Source organism: Eucyclogobius newberryi, unplaced genomic scaffold (assembly GCF_026437365.1).
Source record: "Eucyclogobius newberryi isolate DKJ021-1_F unplaced genomic scaffold, fEucNew1.0.hap1 SCAF_8, whole genome shotgun sequence".
Classification (NCBI taxonomy): domain Eukaryota; kingdom Metazoa; phylum Chordata; class Actinopteri; order Gobiiformes; family Gobiidae; genus Eucyclogobius; species Eucyclogobius newberryi.
In genome coordinates, this window is record NW_027316500.1 from 17,645,522 (window position 1) to 17,663,521 (window position 18,000).

General features: G+C 42.1%; 1 protein-coding gene across 3 annotated transcripts; it reads left to right on the top strand.

Annotated features, from left to right (window-relative positions):
• The first annotated feature begins 4,301 nt into the window (after positions 1-4,301).
• LOC140351224 (deubiquitinase DESI2-like) lies at positions 4,302-17,814 on the top strand. 3 transcript variants are annotated; one of them, XM_072436982.1, is made up of 7 exons: positions 4,302-4,368; positions 5,665-5,884; positions 9,951-10,023; positions 10,518-10,611; positions 11,609-11,750; positions 13,992-14,515; positions 16,592-17,814. In XM_072436982.1, the coding sequence occupies exons 2-6, from the start codon at positions 5,843-5,845 to the stop codon at positions 14,259-14,261; spliced, it is 621 nt and encodes a 206-aa protein (XP_072293083.1). In that variant the 5' UTR covers positions 4,302-4,368; positions 5,665-5,842; the 3' UTR covers positions 14,262-14,515; positions 16,592-17,814. The 3 variants fall into 3 exon arrangements, with proteins under 3 accessions (XP_072293083.1, XP_072293084.1, XP_072293082.1); XM_072436983.1 differs by lacking the exon at positions 4,302-4,368 and having other exon boundaries at positions 5,428-5,884; positions 13,992-14,293; positions 14,354-14,515; XM_072436981.1 differs by lacking the exon at positions 4,302-4,368 and having other exon boundaries at positions 5,429-5,884.
• Positions 17,815-18,000: the final 186 nt, after the last annotated feature.

Sequence of the window (18,000 nt, forward strand, 5' to 3'; positions counted from 1 at the left end):
GACGTTCGGTGCTTTGGAAGTACAAAGCCCATGAGATCATGGGACATCTTTGTTGTTTTACAAAGCCCATGAGGTCATGGGACGTCTTTGTCGTTTTATCCTTTAGAAGTCCTTCTTCCATCACTTTGGCGTTTCTAGGCCCATGAAGTCCAAGCGCGTTAGAACATCCTCTTGCTCCTCATCCTCGGCTCAGTCTCCAACACCCCCCACCTCTATTGCACTTTCCGCACCGGTCCCCATATCATAGCGGGTCCCACCCCCATCATTCAGACAAACCAACTCCCTTTGATTGATAAAACCCTCTACCACCTGCCCATACCTATCGGTACCACTACCGCCCCACAAAGCGCTATGCGCATTAAAATCCCCACACCACACGGCCTTTCCCCGAACATCCTTACCGATACTATGTAAGGACTCTAACGTTAACTCACCACACGGATTATAAAGGTTAACCACAGTAACAGCTTCACCACCCAGCCAGACCCTCACCGCCAGGGCCTCCGGCGCTTTACACACACTGACAACAACGTAATTTAGGTCATCTCGGACAAACACAGCCACACCTCCGCCTCTACCCTGCTCCCTATCATTCCTAACACACACATACCCTTGTATCCCAAAACCCCACCTAGGTTGTAACCAAGTCTCCTGCACGCACATAACGTGAGGCTTGTTCAACAAGGTAGAGACAAAATGCTTAAATTCCTGGCCATTAGCACGAAGACTACGCGCATTCCATTGCAAGACAACCACCGCCATTATGAGCCCCCGGAACCTGACGGCGCATCGGGAGCCCCCCCACTCCCACTGCCAGAATGGGGCAGGGCGCCCTCCCGCAGCGCATCCTCTATCTCCGTCCACTCGGGGCCCCCAGCTCCAAAGTACTTCCCTGCAGCCTTAGCGATGATCTTAGTCTTTTCGGATCTCTTCTTGGTTTGCCCAGTACAGTTAATCACTTCCACTATAAAGAGGAAGAAATCTTTCCTCTTCACAACCAGTACATCCTCCGCACCCACAGGGCCTCTGCCCGTGGAAGCCACACTCACAGGCATCCCAGTGGGGACCTCCCCCTGGCCGCGGGCAACGCTGCCCCCTCCCCTGTCGCCTAGGACACCAGCAGCACTGGCAGCCCCCACTGCATCCACCGTCACCTGACTACCAGACACCTTCTTGACCGCATCCGCGTAGGATATGCCTTAAGAGGCTCTAACTTTTTGCACCTCAGCAGCCCTCTTGCTGAACACGCATCCCCCGTAGGCAGAGCTATGCTCTCCCCCACAGTTACAGCACTTGAGTTTTGCTCCGTCGTCACACTTCCCATACTCGTGGTCTCCTGCACATTTACCACACTTCTGCTTCCCTCTACAGACCGCTGCAATATGCCCAAAGCGCTGGCACTTGGGCTATGGCGTACGCCATAGCGCATGTACCCAACGCACACCACACGAGGCAGGATCCCACCTTCAAATCTAATCATTATCGACAGGCTGTCACACCTTACCCCATCCCGGGTCATCTTCAACCGCCTAGCATCCACCACCTTAGCTCCAGTCAAATTCTCCTTTATGTCATCCACAGATGTCGTCGTAGGGACGCCTACTATAACTCCCCTGACCGTGCCTCTTACAGCATCAGACACAAGAATGTCCTTCCCCCCCAGACACTTAGCTTCAATCGCCTTCCTTTGCTGAGCCACGTCCCTGCACACGACCAGCAGCGAGCCATCCCTAAGGACACTCGCATGCTTGACCACTCCCACAGCTACAGTCAGGCTCCTTGTCAACGCCATCGGATCCCACCCCTTAAAGGACGCATTATCCTGCGCGAGCTTTATGAACACCTTACACTCTGAACTCACATCCCCGACATCTGCAACCCCCCCGCCCTGCTCCTCACTGAGAGAGCCCTCCATAGACGAGCAAGAAGACGCCCTACGCTGCACAGGATCAGTGGCTCCAGGGGAGTCCTCCCCGCTGTTCATATCGTCACCGACCAGGTCACGCTTCCTCTTCTTCTTCCCCGTCATACGGACCTAGGCGTTCCTCTATGTTGCCGTTACATCACTGTGAAGACGTTATTCCTTAGACTTGATCCAATAGACTTTATCCAATAGACTCCATTCTTCAGTTCTCCTTTGTTACATACGATATAAAAAAGAATGTGTGTGGATTTGATTCCTTTCCGTTTTGAGCCCATGGGTTTTGAAGACATAATACACCTTTTCAGTGGGCTGCCGCTTGGTGCTCTGTGCTTTGAACTCGTGGGCTTTGAAACATCAACGTAGAAGAAGGAGAACTGCGAAACAACTGTGAGGAGACCTTGCTCAACACCCGGTCTGGAGAGACGGGAGATGGCGGAGGAGAGTGGATCGGGGATGGAAGACGTTCTGGACGGCGTGGAGGAGCAGCCTTTTCTGCCTGCACGTGCCCGGAAACGTAAAAAGTCCCTTAGCTCGTCCGAGGGTTCTGGGAATGAGCAGCAGGATGAGGCTGAAGCTATTGATATCCGGGGTGAGAGCAGAGACTGTAAGGTGATCATAAAGCTTGCACAGGATAGTGCATCCTTTAAGGAGTGGAATTCAGTGGCATTGTCAAAGAGCCTAACTGTAGCTGTGGGAGTGATCAAGAGTGCGAGTGTCCTTAGAGATGGCTCGCTGCTGGTCGTGTGCAAGGACGCGGCTCAGCAACAGAAGGTGATTGGGACTAAACGTCTGGGTGGAAAGGACATTCTTGTGTCTAATGCTGAAAGAAACACGGTCAGAGGAGTTATCCTAGGTGTCCCTACGGCGACGTCTGTGGATGAAGTTAAGGAGAATTTGACTGGAGCTACGGTGGTGGACGCTAGGCGTTTGAAGGTGACCCGGTTTGGGGTAAGATGTGACAGCTTGTCGGTAATGGTAACACTTGAAGGGAGGTGCCTGCCTAGTAAGGTGTTCATTGGGTACATGTGCTATAGCGTCAGGCCATATGTTCCGCCGCCCCTGCGTTGCTTTAAGTGCCAGCGCTTTGGGCATATTGCAGCGGTCTGTAGAGGGAGGCAAAGGTGTGGTAAATGTGCAGGAGATCATGAGTATGGGAAGTGTGACGTGGGTGCAAAACTGAAGTGCTGTAACTGTGGGGAAGAACATAGCTCTGCCTACGGGGGATGCAGGTTTAGCAAAAGAGCTGCTGAGGTGCAGAAAATAAAGGTCTCTCAAGGTATATCCTATGCAGATGCAGTCAAGAAAGTTTCAAGTAACGAGTTTAGAGTAAATACAGAGAGAGGAGCCAGCGCTGCTCCCAGCCAGGGCGAAATGAGAAAGGCCAGCGTGGCTCCCAAGAAGTGTGAAGGTTTCAAGAGTGGAGGTCCCAAGTGTGCAGGTTCCAGAATTAATGAGAATACCCTGGTTGTGGATAGAGAGGATTTTGTGCTCTTTATGGTGGATGTTGTAAACTGTGCTGCTCAGACTCAAAGCAGAACTGAAAGGATCAGGATCATTGTTAAAGCTGCAGGGAGATTCCTTGGAACAAAGGAGCTTGATTGGGCAGATATAGAAAACAGGCTAAAGGCGCTAAATGGGAGTCGGAGTGATGGGAGTCTGCTTTTGGGGAGTCAGAGTAATCAGAGTGACGAGATGGGGGTGGGGGTGGTCTCCTGTCCTCGCCCAGTCTCGTAGACGCACGGCTACCAAGCAGCGACATCAGTGGACATATTAAAGCCTATAGAATGAAGCCTAAAGAATAAAGCTGTACGGTGGAAGCACCGAACGTCAAAGAAGGAGAGGAAGATGAAGAAGAGTCTCCCTGGAATAAAGCCGGTTGGTCTCTGAAACAACAACAACTATTCTAGTCACAAAGACATATCATGACCTCATGGGCTTTGTAACACCAAAGCAATGGAAGGAGTACTTTTACGGACTACGACAGAGTCTGAGGACTACGACAAAGTCTGAGGAATAAAGTCTGGCGGTAATGCAACACTTGGATGCCAACCGCCATAAAACAACAACAACAACAACTACGACAAAGTCTGAGGAATAAAGTCTGGCGGTAATGCAACACTTGGATGCCAATCGCCATAAAACAACAACAACAACAACAACAACAACAACAACAACAACTGAAGAATAGAGTCTATTGGATAAAGTCTAAGGAACAAAGTCTGGCGGTAATGTAAAACTTGGATACCAGCCACCATAAAACACCAAAGTAGAAGAAGGAATAAAGACTGGCGGTAATGTAACACTTGGATACCAACCGTCATAAAAAGTAACACAACAACAGCAGCAATAAACGCAGTGGTGTGAGTCAGCACTGCGCAGAAAGCAGTCTGTGTGACGTCGTGGACCCGCAGTGGTAAAAGTGATCCACAGTGACGAGAAGTAACGTGAATAAGTCTTCTCCTTGAAATGCCGTATTTACTGGCAGTGAAGCATCAATTATGTGCGGGAGTTAAGTGTTAAGTGCTTAATTTACAGAAACAAAATGGAAAACTTCCCTTTTCACTTCAAGACCAGGGGCCTCATTTATAAAGCCCGGCATGCACAAAACGAAGCCCAAAATGTGCGTACATACGACGAAGTTCCTATGGCCGTGAATCCTGTTCATTGACAAATGGCAATAAACTTTATTCTGATTCTGCAAACTCTGGAGCTTGCGTGGAAGTCGCGCACATTTTGGGAAGAGGAGGGCAGAAGTGAAATAGTGACACGCGTGGCAGGATGGTCAAATGGGACCATTAATCATAAACAAAAGTTAATTAATTAAAACCAATAGTACAGCGTTACGATCTTGAGGGAAAGCACAGTAAAATGTGTGAAAGCTCCTTCACGTGCAACATCGCACATGGGCGTGCACAATCACGCACTCGCTTCATGCACGCAGATCAGTCACGTATTTGGAAGTTTTCCTTCATTGTTCTTGTGTTCAGATGCCCTCCCTCAGTGTCACAGATCCTTAGTGCGCTCCCTGCCCCACTCCCGCGCCCCTTTGCTCGCCCGTCTGTTGTACCCATGGATCTATTAGGTTGTACCGCGTACTCGCCCTTATGAATATGCTGAACATTTTATTTGGTGATTTGCACAGCGTTACATTTTTTTGCTTTCCGATACGCACTCTTTCAAGCACAATTTGACGCACTCTTTTATAAATGAGCCCCCAGGACTTTTTTCTTTTATTTTTCAAAAGAAGGTCCATTTACACAAACAAATCATTGCAAAAATGTATAGACTTGAAAAGTGAAGGGCTCGACTTGGATTGGTCAGTCGTTGACTTGGGACTCGTTTAAAACTTTCCAAACGATGAATTGGTTCCTCGGTAAATATAAACTACATTCCCCACAATGCACCACTCATCGTCAGGCTGGTGCGTGGAGCGCAGAGCGGTCGTCCGACTCTGCGCTCCGAACACTTTCTCTCTCCAGTGAAATCAGCGCATCCCGTCATAGCGCAACCCTTAGCTAGCGTCAAAGGAGTTAGCCTCTTTCCCCCTCGAAGCCATCTGTATTCTTCACCTCAAAAATACGCCACATGGCCTCAAAACGTCAAAAATATGATCGGGAATTTTAAAACGAACACGTCTCGACTTAAATACATCGTTTCTCCTTGACCCCTGTTGCCGATGAACGGATTTAAGCGCGCTGGGGGTTTGACAAGACGCTCTTCTGTTTTCTTTTCTGAGGCAGATTTGGACAAAGCCAGTCAGATGTTGTTGGTGCTGGACCGCTTTGGATCCGTGGCGTTTTCACATCTGGCTATGAAACTTAATGGTCGACCTACTCACCCGCCGTCAAAGGTCCAGGCGTAAAGAAATAAAGCGAAGTTTATTCTTGAAGGGCGAGCGAGTTTGGACTGATCCCAGTGATGGCACACGGAGAGTCCATCATACTCAATGTCTATGATATGGTAGGATATGACTACACAAGGCCAGGATAATACTTAAAACAAACGGTTTTCCTATGTCAAACTTTACATTTTCTCACCAAAACCTCATCACCAATGGGCACACTAGGTTTTGTAACAGGCAGTATCTCCTAGGCTACTGCTTAAAATAGCAATTTGTATTATTTGTGTTTGTTTTTTATATTAAACTGTCATTCTAGTGACAAAGAGCACCGCATTAAATATGAAGTGACCCATGTAGTTATATTATGAAACAGTGTGTGATCCTACCCTCTCTCTGATATTGGTATTTAGTTTGTTATACCACAACTTCTGACAATCGATGTCAAATGATTGTCCTTAAACGAACTAGATTCTGCCTTTTGCACAAATATAAGATCCATTAAGTATTAGTGTTCTTTCTGTTTCTGTTGAAGCCGCCAAAAGTGGGACAAATTGTGCAATGTGGTGGGACATAGTGGGACGGACATGACACATTTAAGATAGTGGATAACGACTACTATATATATGTTTAATTTTCAGCGTTTATCCCTTAAAACAGAGATTTTAGAATAGCAATAGATCACGTTATATATCAACACAGAAAGACAGGACACCCAAAACGTTTTTGTATTCTATTTTCTATATAAATATCACTATTCAATTTCAGTGAAAAGGTGGGACATTATCTAATTACATTGGACAAGAGTCAGGGGCTTGAATGACTCTTAAGACAACCTAAAGGGGCAGGTGGTTACCCGTCCCGTATCAGGGCTGAATGAAGTTAAGCGGTCACTCCTATTCGTTCTGGCCAAAACAACGGGGGTCCGCAGCACTGTAGCGGGGTCATCCTTGAGTCAGAGTGTGCTCATCAGTGCAGTGCTGTCATCAGGAGACTCACTGGTAAACCACGGTGTAGAGGCGGGCAGTATATGGACATTTCAGATCATATCGTGAATGTTGTTTTGATGATCAGTTTGAAAATTGAGTAAATATGCTACAAAAAGAGAGGATTATTTGATAAAAACAGAAAAAGTCACGTGATTCATTTTACATTTCACATTAAACCTCAGCTATTGCGTTTAAAGACACATTTCTGTTTAATTTCAGTCTCAATATTGTCATCAGGATACTACAAAACAAATGTACATACATTTTTGTCAAGGCTTAAATAATATAAAAAAGTTATGAATAATTTAGTAACTGTGATCATCATTTAGCCTCAACTACAGATTGAAACCGTTAATTATGTCTTAAAATGAGTCCTAATAACATTGGTTCCTGTCTGTATCGTTGACCTCTCCCCTCCTCCACAGTTTTCTGTTGCTCTAATGCTTTTTCATGTTCCTCTCTTGTCTTTGTCTGAGCCCTCCTTCTTTCACTTTCTGTGTGTTCACAAGACTCTGCTCTCTCTTCTCCACACACACTGCGGGGCTTTCATCTTCCACATTCTGACGCTTATGAATGGATGCAGTAGTAGTGACCTAGTAATAGTAGGACAGAGGCGTACTAGTGCTCACGCTGCACCACCCCGTTTCATTTATGTGATGGGATTTCCTTTGAGAATCAGTTCTAGTCCACATGTGACAACACTATTTAAGCAATAGTAATAAGAAATTTAATTATTAATTCAACTTTTTCCAGGGTCTGACATTTGATTGTAGTTCATCAGTAGGTTTGTATCAGGAAGTGCTTTAAAATACGTAAAAGATAAATGTTTTCTGTTGTTTTCAATTGCACCAAAATTAAAAGGAAAATAGAAGTATTGATGATTCTTATTTTATTCTTCTATTTTTTAGGACTGCTATAATTAATTGCTTAACGTTATTAATCACCTATTTAAAAAAAACGCTAATTTGATAAGCAGTATCTGGCCTATGCAAATTTTAAAAAATGTATGAAAAGACATTTTGTATCAAAGACCGTGTTATTATCAAAGCAAAATATATAAAAAAAAACTTTATTTTTAAAATATTCTTTCTTGTAGCTTCCAATCACCTTTATTGGTATTTGGTTGATAATGTATTTAAAAACTGTCAATGTGGGTTAGGGTTATGTACAAGTAGAAACAATTGTTTAACTGGTTGACTAATTGAAAAAATAATCACTTTTCGACTACTAAAATAATCATTAATTGCAGCCCTACTATTTTGACGCATCAATACTTGTTTGAGTGTAGGTTTGATGCAAACCGTGTTGATTCATTTCTCTACTGGGAAGTAGAGAAGGAAGTAGGAAATAGAGAATTATTCAAATGAGCTGGTTCCCCGTGTAAACACTGGGAAAAATCAAGGTCAAAATCAAACTCCCCTCTGGTGAATGAGTTGATCCAGTGGCAGATTCACTCATTCTGTGGATCAAGAGGGACTGTCCAATATTTGGAGATGGCCCCTGATGTTCCTCCTTGTTTTATCGCTGGCTCTGGCTCTGCTGCTCTAAGTGGATTTCCTGACGAGCTTTGAGTGCTTGAGCGTGGTACTTTAATGAGACCGCAGCATTATCTCCACTCCACCTGTCCTGCCCACCAGCAGCACTAGGACTGCTCTGGACGTTCCCGGCCAGAGGTTTGGCCCCTAGAACCATTCCAACATGGGCCAGGAGGCTGATTCTTATTAGGCCTCACTGTTAGGTGTTGCAAAATTGGCTAGTATCTGGGTTTTATTGGAGGTTGAAAAACTTTGGCAAAGGCAGTAGTAATATAGCTATACTTTTAACTAAGGTTTAGTGGAACATTTCCTGCAAATGTAGCATCTGCAACTCATCAACCTAGTTCACATGTCTGCATTTATCTTGCTGTGCATCAGTTTACTTCCTTTGTGGCTTTCTATATATATATATATATATATATATATATATATATATATATATATATATATATATATATATATTTCTTGATAACGTCTCTGAGTTTTAACATGTTTCATTTGTGATTTTGTTTCTTGCATACTGTTCTGCCTGCTGTATGTGCTTGTGAATCTGTAAGCTGTGACTGTCCATGATATTCTTTGCGTAGTTGTTCACAAGCTCACATGAATTTACCACTATTCTCCCCCCACACACTCCTCTTCTGTGGCTTTGAGGCGGAGGAACGTTTTAACAAGCTTTGAAGTAATGAGGCCTGAGATAAGAGTCTTATTTCACCCTCGAGTGGGAGGAGGAGGAGATCGAACAAAGAGTCTTGTCACAGATATGCTCACAATTATCTATTTTTAGAGTGTAGTGTTGTCATGACAAACATTTCAAACACTGTCCCGATACTAAGGAAAAGGCTTGATATTCCTTTTTGGTTTGGATACCGCATTGATTTTATATACATTAGAATGTAATTAAAAGACCAAATGATAATATTTCTTTTAACAACATTTGGTTATACTAGTTCTCAGATATATCAAACATTCGAAAAGTTGTCTTTTTAGAGTTGTAACAATGAAATGTAAGTACAGTGATACCATAATACTGTATCTGGATAGTATTGTGGGCTGTATAATATTGAACTATGAGATATTGTAATATTGAGCCGTACACATCCCTAGTTTTGTTACTTCTTTCTACTTGAGTATCGAGTTTAAATACTAGTTTGAGTAACATTTATTATTATAATAATATTTTTTTTAATATTGTTTTGACAACCCTCGTTTACATCTACTACATCTATGTACATTGCAATTGAATCTAATATAGACCCATAAAATGTAGCTTAACAAACTATTGAAAATGTATTATTAAACTCTATGGGTAGTAGAAAAGTTTGCTTTATACTTGTGTATTAGTAAATGTTCAGAGTAAACGGTCTAGCCTGTGAGCGTCTGGACAACTTTTCATTCGAAGTGTGGTGTAAAGGTGTAAGGTAACACCAGAGTCGGGGGGGATGTGATCCATTATTGGTTGGTTGAGTTTCTTCAGGAGCATTATCTCTTATTGCATGTTTGTGTTTAGGGATCCTGTGTAAACTGTGCCTTCACAGGGTCTTTCAGGGTCTATTTTATCCCTCTACCCATTTTCTACCAGCTGTTGAAAAACATTTACACATATTCAAGGTTTTTCCAAACAACATGTACTTTTGTTTATTTCTTTTAATTTCTTCTTGCAGTACTGGATCAATGAGTTCACCACCAATCTGGGCATTGGGGTCTTTCACTCAGGGATTGAGATCTATGGAAGAGGTATGTTACCACAATGAATTAAGAAAATACCACAATTATAAATTATAAAACCGTGTCTCGTGGCCACTCGATTAATCCACAACGCAGGAACGATCCGGTCACATATATATATATAATATAATATATATATATATATTTTATATATATATATATATATATTTTATATATATATATATTTTTATATATATATATATATTTTTATATATATATATATATATTTTATATATATATATATATATATATATATATATATATATATATATTATATATATATTATATATATATTATATATATAATATATATATATATTATATATATATAATATATAATATATATATATATATATATATATATATATATATTATATATATATATTATATATATATATATATATATATATATATTATATATATATATTATATATATATATATATATATATATATATATATATATTGCAATATCAAAAACATTTATATTCTGGATGTGTTTTCAGAGTTTGCCTATGGTGGACACCCGTATCCTTTCACAGGGATTTTTGAGATCACGCCAGGAGATGCAATTGAACTCGGTGACCCATTCAAATTCAAGTGAGTTTTGGTGCCATTGTCTTTCATTTATAAAGTGCATTAAAGGATCTGTCATGTAATTCAGCAAAGGTAGTTTTGCAGTACAAATATATTATGAATAAATAAATATATTGTAAATGCAGCTCTTAAAATGAAACTATTTGACTGTCTGCATTATTATTATTATTATTATTATTATTATTATTATTATTATTATTATTGCTTATTATAAAGCGTTTTTATCTCCCGCAAACCAGAAAACAATGCTGGTGCGTTGTTTGCATGCTAGTTGTTGTTAGCATTATTGCTCTGGCTTCATTGCAGTGAATGACTAGGTGGCTAAGAATGCGTTAGAAAAGAGAGAGATGACCTTAGACTGCTGTAAAGCCTTTGAAATGAACAAGTTTAAACATGTGACCAAGCTTGATTTTGATTTCACAGTTCATTCTTTCACAGTCAGTTGTTGACTTTAGACAGAATGCAGGACAAATAAAAGACAGCATATCATTGTGTTTTATATCACAATGTGTTGATTATTAATTTGTGGAGAATATGTCTGACCTAATTCTCAACAAAGAGGCCAGAAATGTTATCTTATACAGTAAAAAGTAGACATTGATTTTTGCCTGTATTTCTGGGTCTGGGTGACTGTAGAGACTGTATAATTCAGCACGTGCGAGGAGGATTCCCACATTCATCTGAGTGGCGTCTACTGCGTTGCTCTTGCTCTGTGTTACATCTGCTCTAGTTCATTTGCCCTGTGGCTTTGGTCTCTCCCAGATAAAATACTCAAAACATACGTCTACGTGAGAAAGTCGCTGTGTCTGTATGTCTCTCTACAAACAACAAGATAAAAATGTTCTGCTGTATATAACTTTTGCACAGAGATCCCATTGTGATAGTTGTATCTTTTCATTTATTTATTTTATTTAGTGCCACATACACTACCTTGAACTCTCTGTCAGTGTTTTGTTATAGTTTTTGGGTGTTTAGACAGACTTTTCACTTGTGTGTCCAGAGAAGCCATACTCCTGGGCACCACAGACTTCACAGAGGAGGACGTGGAGCGGATTGTGGAGGAGTTGGGGAAGGAGTACAAGGGCAATGCCTACCACCTCATGCACAAGAACTGCAACCATTTCACTTCAGCACTGTCCGAGGTACGTTAACAGTCCCATTGAGCTAAAATGGTGTCTTGTTTTAAGATGCAGTGGTAAAGCGAGAGGGTCCTGGGTTTGATTCCTCGTCGAGATGGCGCCTTCTTGTATGGAGTTTGCATGTTTTTCTGTGTCTGTTTCCTCTAATACTCAAGTCACCTCTACCTGCAAAAACATGCGGTTGAAGTTGGCCAATTGTGAAGGCTGTGGACTAACCCGCTCCGTTTTGTTGTTGTCACAAATCTCAAATTTGAATCTTTATTTCAATACTAAGGAAAATACTATACTTGATACTGATGTTGATGCCAGAATCATGATAAAAAATAAAAATGAATAAAACAGTAGTTCCTATTAAATGACTACAACGCCTTATACGAGTTCAGATCAAGATTTTTTTTTTAAACTCTTTTAGGAAAGGTCCAAATGCAGTTCTTTCAGTATCAAACCTGCTCAAATGGGTATTTAGTCCATCTAGTTTTTGAGTATTGATGACCACCCCAAATTAATCTTATAATCCATATTGTTTGGGGTATTTTTACTAATATACTAGTGATTTACTGTAGTTACTTTAGCTCAAGGCACATGACTACTTTTGCCACATTAAATACAAATATGCCAAGTGATACTGTCCTTTGTGAAAGCTCCACTGTCGCTCTGTGTTGAAATTGGCTTTTCAGGGTGTAACTAATGAGTCGGCGTCTTACAGTCACTGTCTGTAACGCTGTCACGGATTAAGAAACGCTCACAGGCCTGGACTAGTAAAGCCAACACATACTCATAGTTCAGGAAGCGGCTCGAACAAGCAGCAAACATATGATTCATGTTAGAGTCGGGACATAATCAATTCTAAAAATGCGTACTAGCGCTGAGCAATATGACGATCGGCTATTTTTGTGATATCATCAGATCATGAATCCGTGTTTCTCCGTTTAATCTATTGGTCAATTCCCTAAAGCTGTGAGTGATGGATGGAATTATCTGGCTCAAATAAAATTGTAGTATTAGGTTTTTGGCATATTGCTCACCCTTTAAACGAACAATTCAAGTCTTAATAGTTTATCTGCCTTAATCTAAATCCCTGTTTTTCTGTCTCACACTTCTCAACATTTTATTCTATTTTACCACATGTATACATCAGATGAAGGTACATTTTATTATATATACTGTCTCACTGTCCGTTCCTGTTTCTAAACTCTGCACTGTCACTATTGACGTATAATCCTTTCATTTTAATTTTTATCCCACAAATTGATCTAGTTTGTGTGTTACCCCTGCATAATTTATTTGTTTAGTGTACACAATATAGCAAAACACTTAATAAGCCTTATTTTGGTTCAAAGAGGGCAGTGCCTCCTGGATCCAGGCCCCCAGCCTGTCAGCAGCTTTGATGTTTAATTAAAATTCAGTTTGTTTTTGGGAAGCCACTTCATCCCATAATATGATAATAACGCTGTCAGAGCTTTATGGAGATAATTGGCCTCAAACACAAAAGCTGCAGTTTGTATCTCAAAGTTATTGTTCTTGCAGTGTCACTGAACAAACTCTTATGTGCACATGCTCAAACCACCATTGATTGTGCTCCACACACAATCTCTCCAATATTACTCTCACTAACTGGCACAATAATTTGTGTAATGTAGAAACCTGATGTCATTTTATTAGTGTAGCAAAATGTGATGATATCAATATTTGATTTAACATGTAAGTTTATGGCTGGTTTCAAATTACATCACTCCATTTTATAGTCCCATATCTCTAAGATGAAGCTGACAAAGGTTTATATTACTTAGAAGCAGCCCTGCGGAGATTGTGGTGTGCTTCAATAAACGGACAAATAGTCCAGAGTGTAAAGACTAAAGGGTATCAGTTTAAAATAAGGCATGGATACAAAGCATTTATAAATATATATATTATGACAAACAAACTGATAATTTAATAATAATTTACTAGGGTTAGGTTTAGGGCTAGTTAATGATTAATTTTATTTTTGTTTATTGATTAATCATTTAATACTAATCATTTATACATGCTTGTAAATGTGCCTTATAGTTAATTATCAGTTCATTTTTGTTCATGATTAGTAAATAATGTTAAACATTTGTAAATTAGTTTATATTTATTTGTCAATGATTAGTTAATGATTAACAAACATTTATGAATGCTTTGTATCTATGTCTTATTCTAAACTCTCACAGATTTTGTGTGGATTTGTAACGTTTCATCTAAATCTGCTCCCTTTCCAAGATCTTGTGTGGCAGAGAGATCCCTCGCTGGGTCAACCGCCTGGCCTACTTCAGCTCGTGCGTGCCATTTCTCCAGAGCTGCCTGCCCAAAGAGTGGCTGACCCCCGCGGCCCTGCAGTCCAACGTAAGCCAGGAGTTGCACGGTGCAGGACATCTGGAGGAAGGAGAAGACGCCGCCGCCACTGCCTCGCTAGCCTCCATGTCACCCTGCACACCGACCAGCCCTATGCCTCTGCCTCGACAGCCCCGCCACCATCAGCCGCGGCGATAGGAGCTCTAGGTGGTTAGACTGTTAGTTGTCAGGTGATAAAAAGCGGCTACAAAATCAGTGGCTGCCAATCCGATGTCATTGCTGTCTTGAAGCAATTCATCTGCTCTGAGAATGTCCGCTGGAAAGAGCAGTAAAAATGCAGCTGTTGGCAAATGCTGGATTTTTATCATTCCTCACTTGTAGTGTCACAAAGAACTTTCTAATTCTGGTGCAAAGGCCTCTGCATTTCAGCAGGTCAAATATATTTCTTAAAGGTCCCATATCATGCTAAATTGACTTTTCAGAGCTTTTAACATTCTTACAGTGCTTTTGGTACCTCATATATGTGCCCAGAATGTTTTTTTGATTGATTCCTGAAGTCTTAAGCTATAGAACAAAATCTCTCCCTTTCCTCGGATGTGCAGACGGACTGGGCCTACCTACAGGGACGCGTCATACCTACAGGGACGCGTCATACCTACAGGGACGCGTCATACCTACAGGGACGCGTCATACCTACAGGGACGCATCATACCTACAGGGACGCGTCATACCTACAGGGACGCGTCATACCTACAGGGACTCGTCATAGGGATGCGTCATACCTACAGGGACGCGTCATACCTACAGGGACGCATCATACCTACAGGGACGCGTCATACCTACAGGGACGCGTCATACCTACAGGGACTCGTCATAGGGATGCGTCATACCTACAGGGACGCGTCATAGGGATGCGTCATACCTACAGGGACGCGTCATAGGGATGCGTCATAGGGATGCGTCATACCTACAGGGACGCGTCATAGGGATGCGTCATACCTACAGGGACGCGTCATAGGGATGCGTCATAGGGATGCGTCATACCTACAGGGACGCGTCATAGGGATGCGTCATAGGGATGCGTCATACCTACAGGGACGCGTCATAGGGATGCGTCATAGGGATGCGTCATACCTACAGGGACGCGTCATACCTACAGGGACGCGTCATACCTACAGGGACGCGTCATACCTACAGGGACTCGTCATAGGGATGCGTCATACCTACAGGGACGCGTCATACCTACAGGGACGCGTCATACCTACAGGGACGCGTCATACCTACAGGGACTCGTCATAGGGATGCGTCATACCTACAGGGACGCGTCATACCTACAGGGACGCGTCATACCTACAGGGACGCGTCATACCTACAGGGACGCGTCATACCTACAGGGACTCGTCATAGGGATGCGTCATACCTACAGGGACGCGTCATAGGGATGCGTCATACCTACAGGGACGCGTCATAGGGATGCGTCATAGGGATGCGTCATACCTACAGGGACGCGTCATAGGGATGCGTCATACCTACAGGGACGCGTCATAGGGATGCGTCATAGGGATGCGTCATAGGGATGCGTCATACCTACAGGGACGCGTCATAGGGATGCGTCATAGGGATGCGTCATACCTACAGGGACGCGTCATAGGGATGCGTCATAGGGATGCGTCATACCTACAGGGACGCGTCATAGGGATGCGTCATAGGGATGCGTCATACCTACAGGGACGCGTCATACCTACAGGGACGCGTCATACCTACAGGGACGCGTCATACCTACAGGGACTCGTCATAGGGATGCGTCATACCTACAGGGACGCGTCATACCTACAGGGACGCGTCATACCTACAGGGACGCGTCATACCTACAGGGACGCGTCATACCTACAGGGACGCGTCATAGGGATGCGTCATACCTACAGGGACGCGTCATACCTACAGGGACGCGTCATAGGGATGCGTCATACCTACAGGGACGCGTCATAGGGATGCGTCATAGGGATGCGTCATACCTACAGGGACGCGTCATAGGGATGCGTCATAGGGATGCGTCATACCTACAGGGACGCGTCATCCCTTCCTTGGTTCAGCCCATCTTCCAGGAAGCACTCTGTACCTGTAACACGCCCCCCTTTCCCCGCCCCCGCACTCGAGAGGAACTGCGGCAATTTAGGCTCAGTTAGCTTCAAACGATACTTCTTTTGTTCCAATGCTGTTGCTGACATGTGCCGTCGTGTCATGCGCTGTGTAGCGGCGCACACCTCGGCCTCTGTTTACATTCCCTCCATCTCCACGCTGAGACTACGTCACGGGGTGGGCGGGGGAGGCAGATCGCTCTTCGCAAGGGTGGGGGCGAATCTCAAACCAAGCCGTCTGCATTTCCGGGTTTGTGAGCGGGGTCCAAGATTTGGGTGATATTTTATAACTATAATGTTATGGGTGTTGCACAACATTTATTATTATCAAATATACCCTTAGGGTAGACTACGAAATGGGAAAAATAGCATGATAGGGGATCTTTAAAGTTCACAGTAGTAACAGCTGTTGCTTTCATTAGCTTTTTATATAAAAACTACTCCAAACATATAAAAAATACTGTTTATCATTTATGCAAGTTTAATAAAACTTTAAAATATGTACTATTTACTAAAAAGGCCTTATATTTTGAGATGCCGATGTTCATGCCGATTGTCCATATTAGATGAACAGAAAACAATAGATGATTTTTCTACATCGCCTCAAATTGTGCAATCTGTTTCTGTAGTTTGTACTTACAAAGGTCAAGTTTTTTACATTTCAACTGGAACAAGATCCTAATGGTCAATCTAGTGACCTTTTATGACACTCCCATTTCAAACTAGTGCATCATGGACACAAGAAGAGCCATGCTGGGGATTTTACAGCAGCTGGACAACTGAGGAGTGTTTTGTATCTCCATGTGGTATTATTATTGCCTATAGGTCTTTTTGTGAAAGTGTGATTTAACTCAGGATATAGGCTTTTTAATATAAACCAACATGTTATTGTTTCTTAATTTGTCTCCTTTTTGTAAGCCAATAGTCACTCTGTGAAATGCATTTTTATACTCTGCTCTGTGATATGAAGATGATATTTTGTTAATGGCTTTTGTGTATGCAAATCTGTTTCCCCCATTTCCTGTGTGTCCAGCTTGGCAACTGATAGCTGCCAAGCTGGACACCTTTTCCCAGCACAGACACACATCTAGAAATAAGACAACTTTGATTATTTGAATGTGTTTTTACCATCCTGTTTGAGACATTTATCATCACTTAGATTCGATATAGCTCAAGTTTTTTTTAAATGTTTACTGAAAACAGCTCTGTGCTTTATTGTATTATTATACAGTGCAATACTCACAATAATATACTGTGTAATGGTGTTGGCTTTCCCTACTGGTCATGTCTGACTCAACAAACACAAGTGCAGTTTTTTCAAAGAACATCACTTAAAACCACCAGGCCTTTTCAATTATTATTTTTATTTTTTTTTAACTTTTCCTAAGCCAAAGATATAATTCCATGACTATTGGTTTATATTGCTGTGTTGAACAGACCTTTGTTAGAGTGATGTCTTGTTAATGTAAACTTTTTCTGTTCACTTTCTTTTGCACACCTTTTCTGAGCTATGAACAGAAGGAAACATCAAATTACTTAAGTTCACCAAGCCTTCACTGGAGTTTCCCAGATTTCTACCCAGTTAAAATGTTATTAAAAATAGTTATACTGAATCTGTGTCAGTTTATTTATGCCTGTGTATTTATTAATATTTAAATGCATTCCTCACTTTGTGGGGACTAAAATTTGTTCACATTCACTTAATGGGGACCTGCCTTTCCTATGGAGACAAATCAGAGCCTCATCTTTATTATCAGGCAACAACATGCGGTAAAGATCAGATACGGGTTAATTTAGGT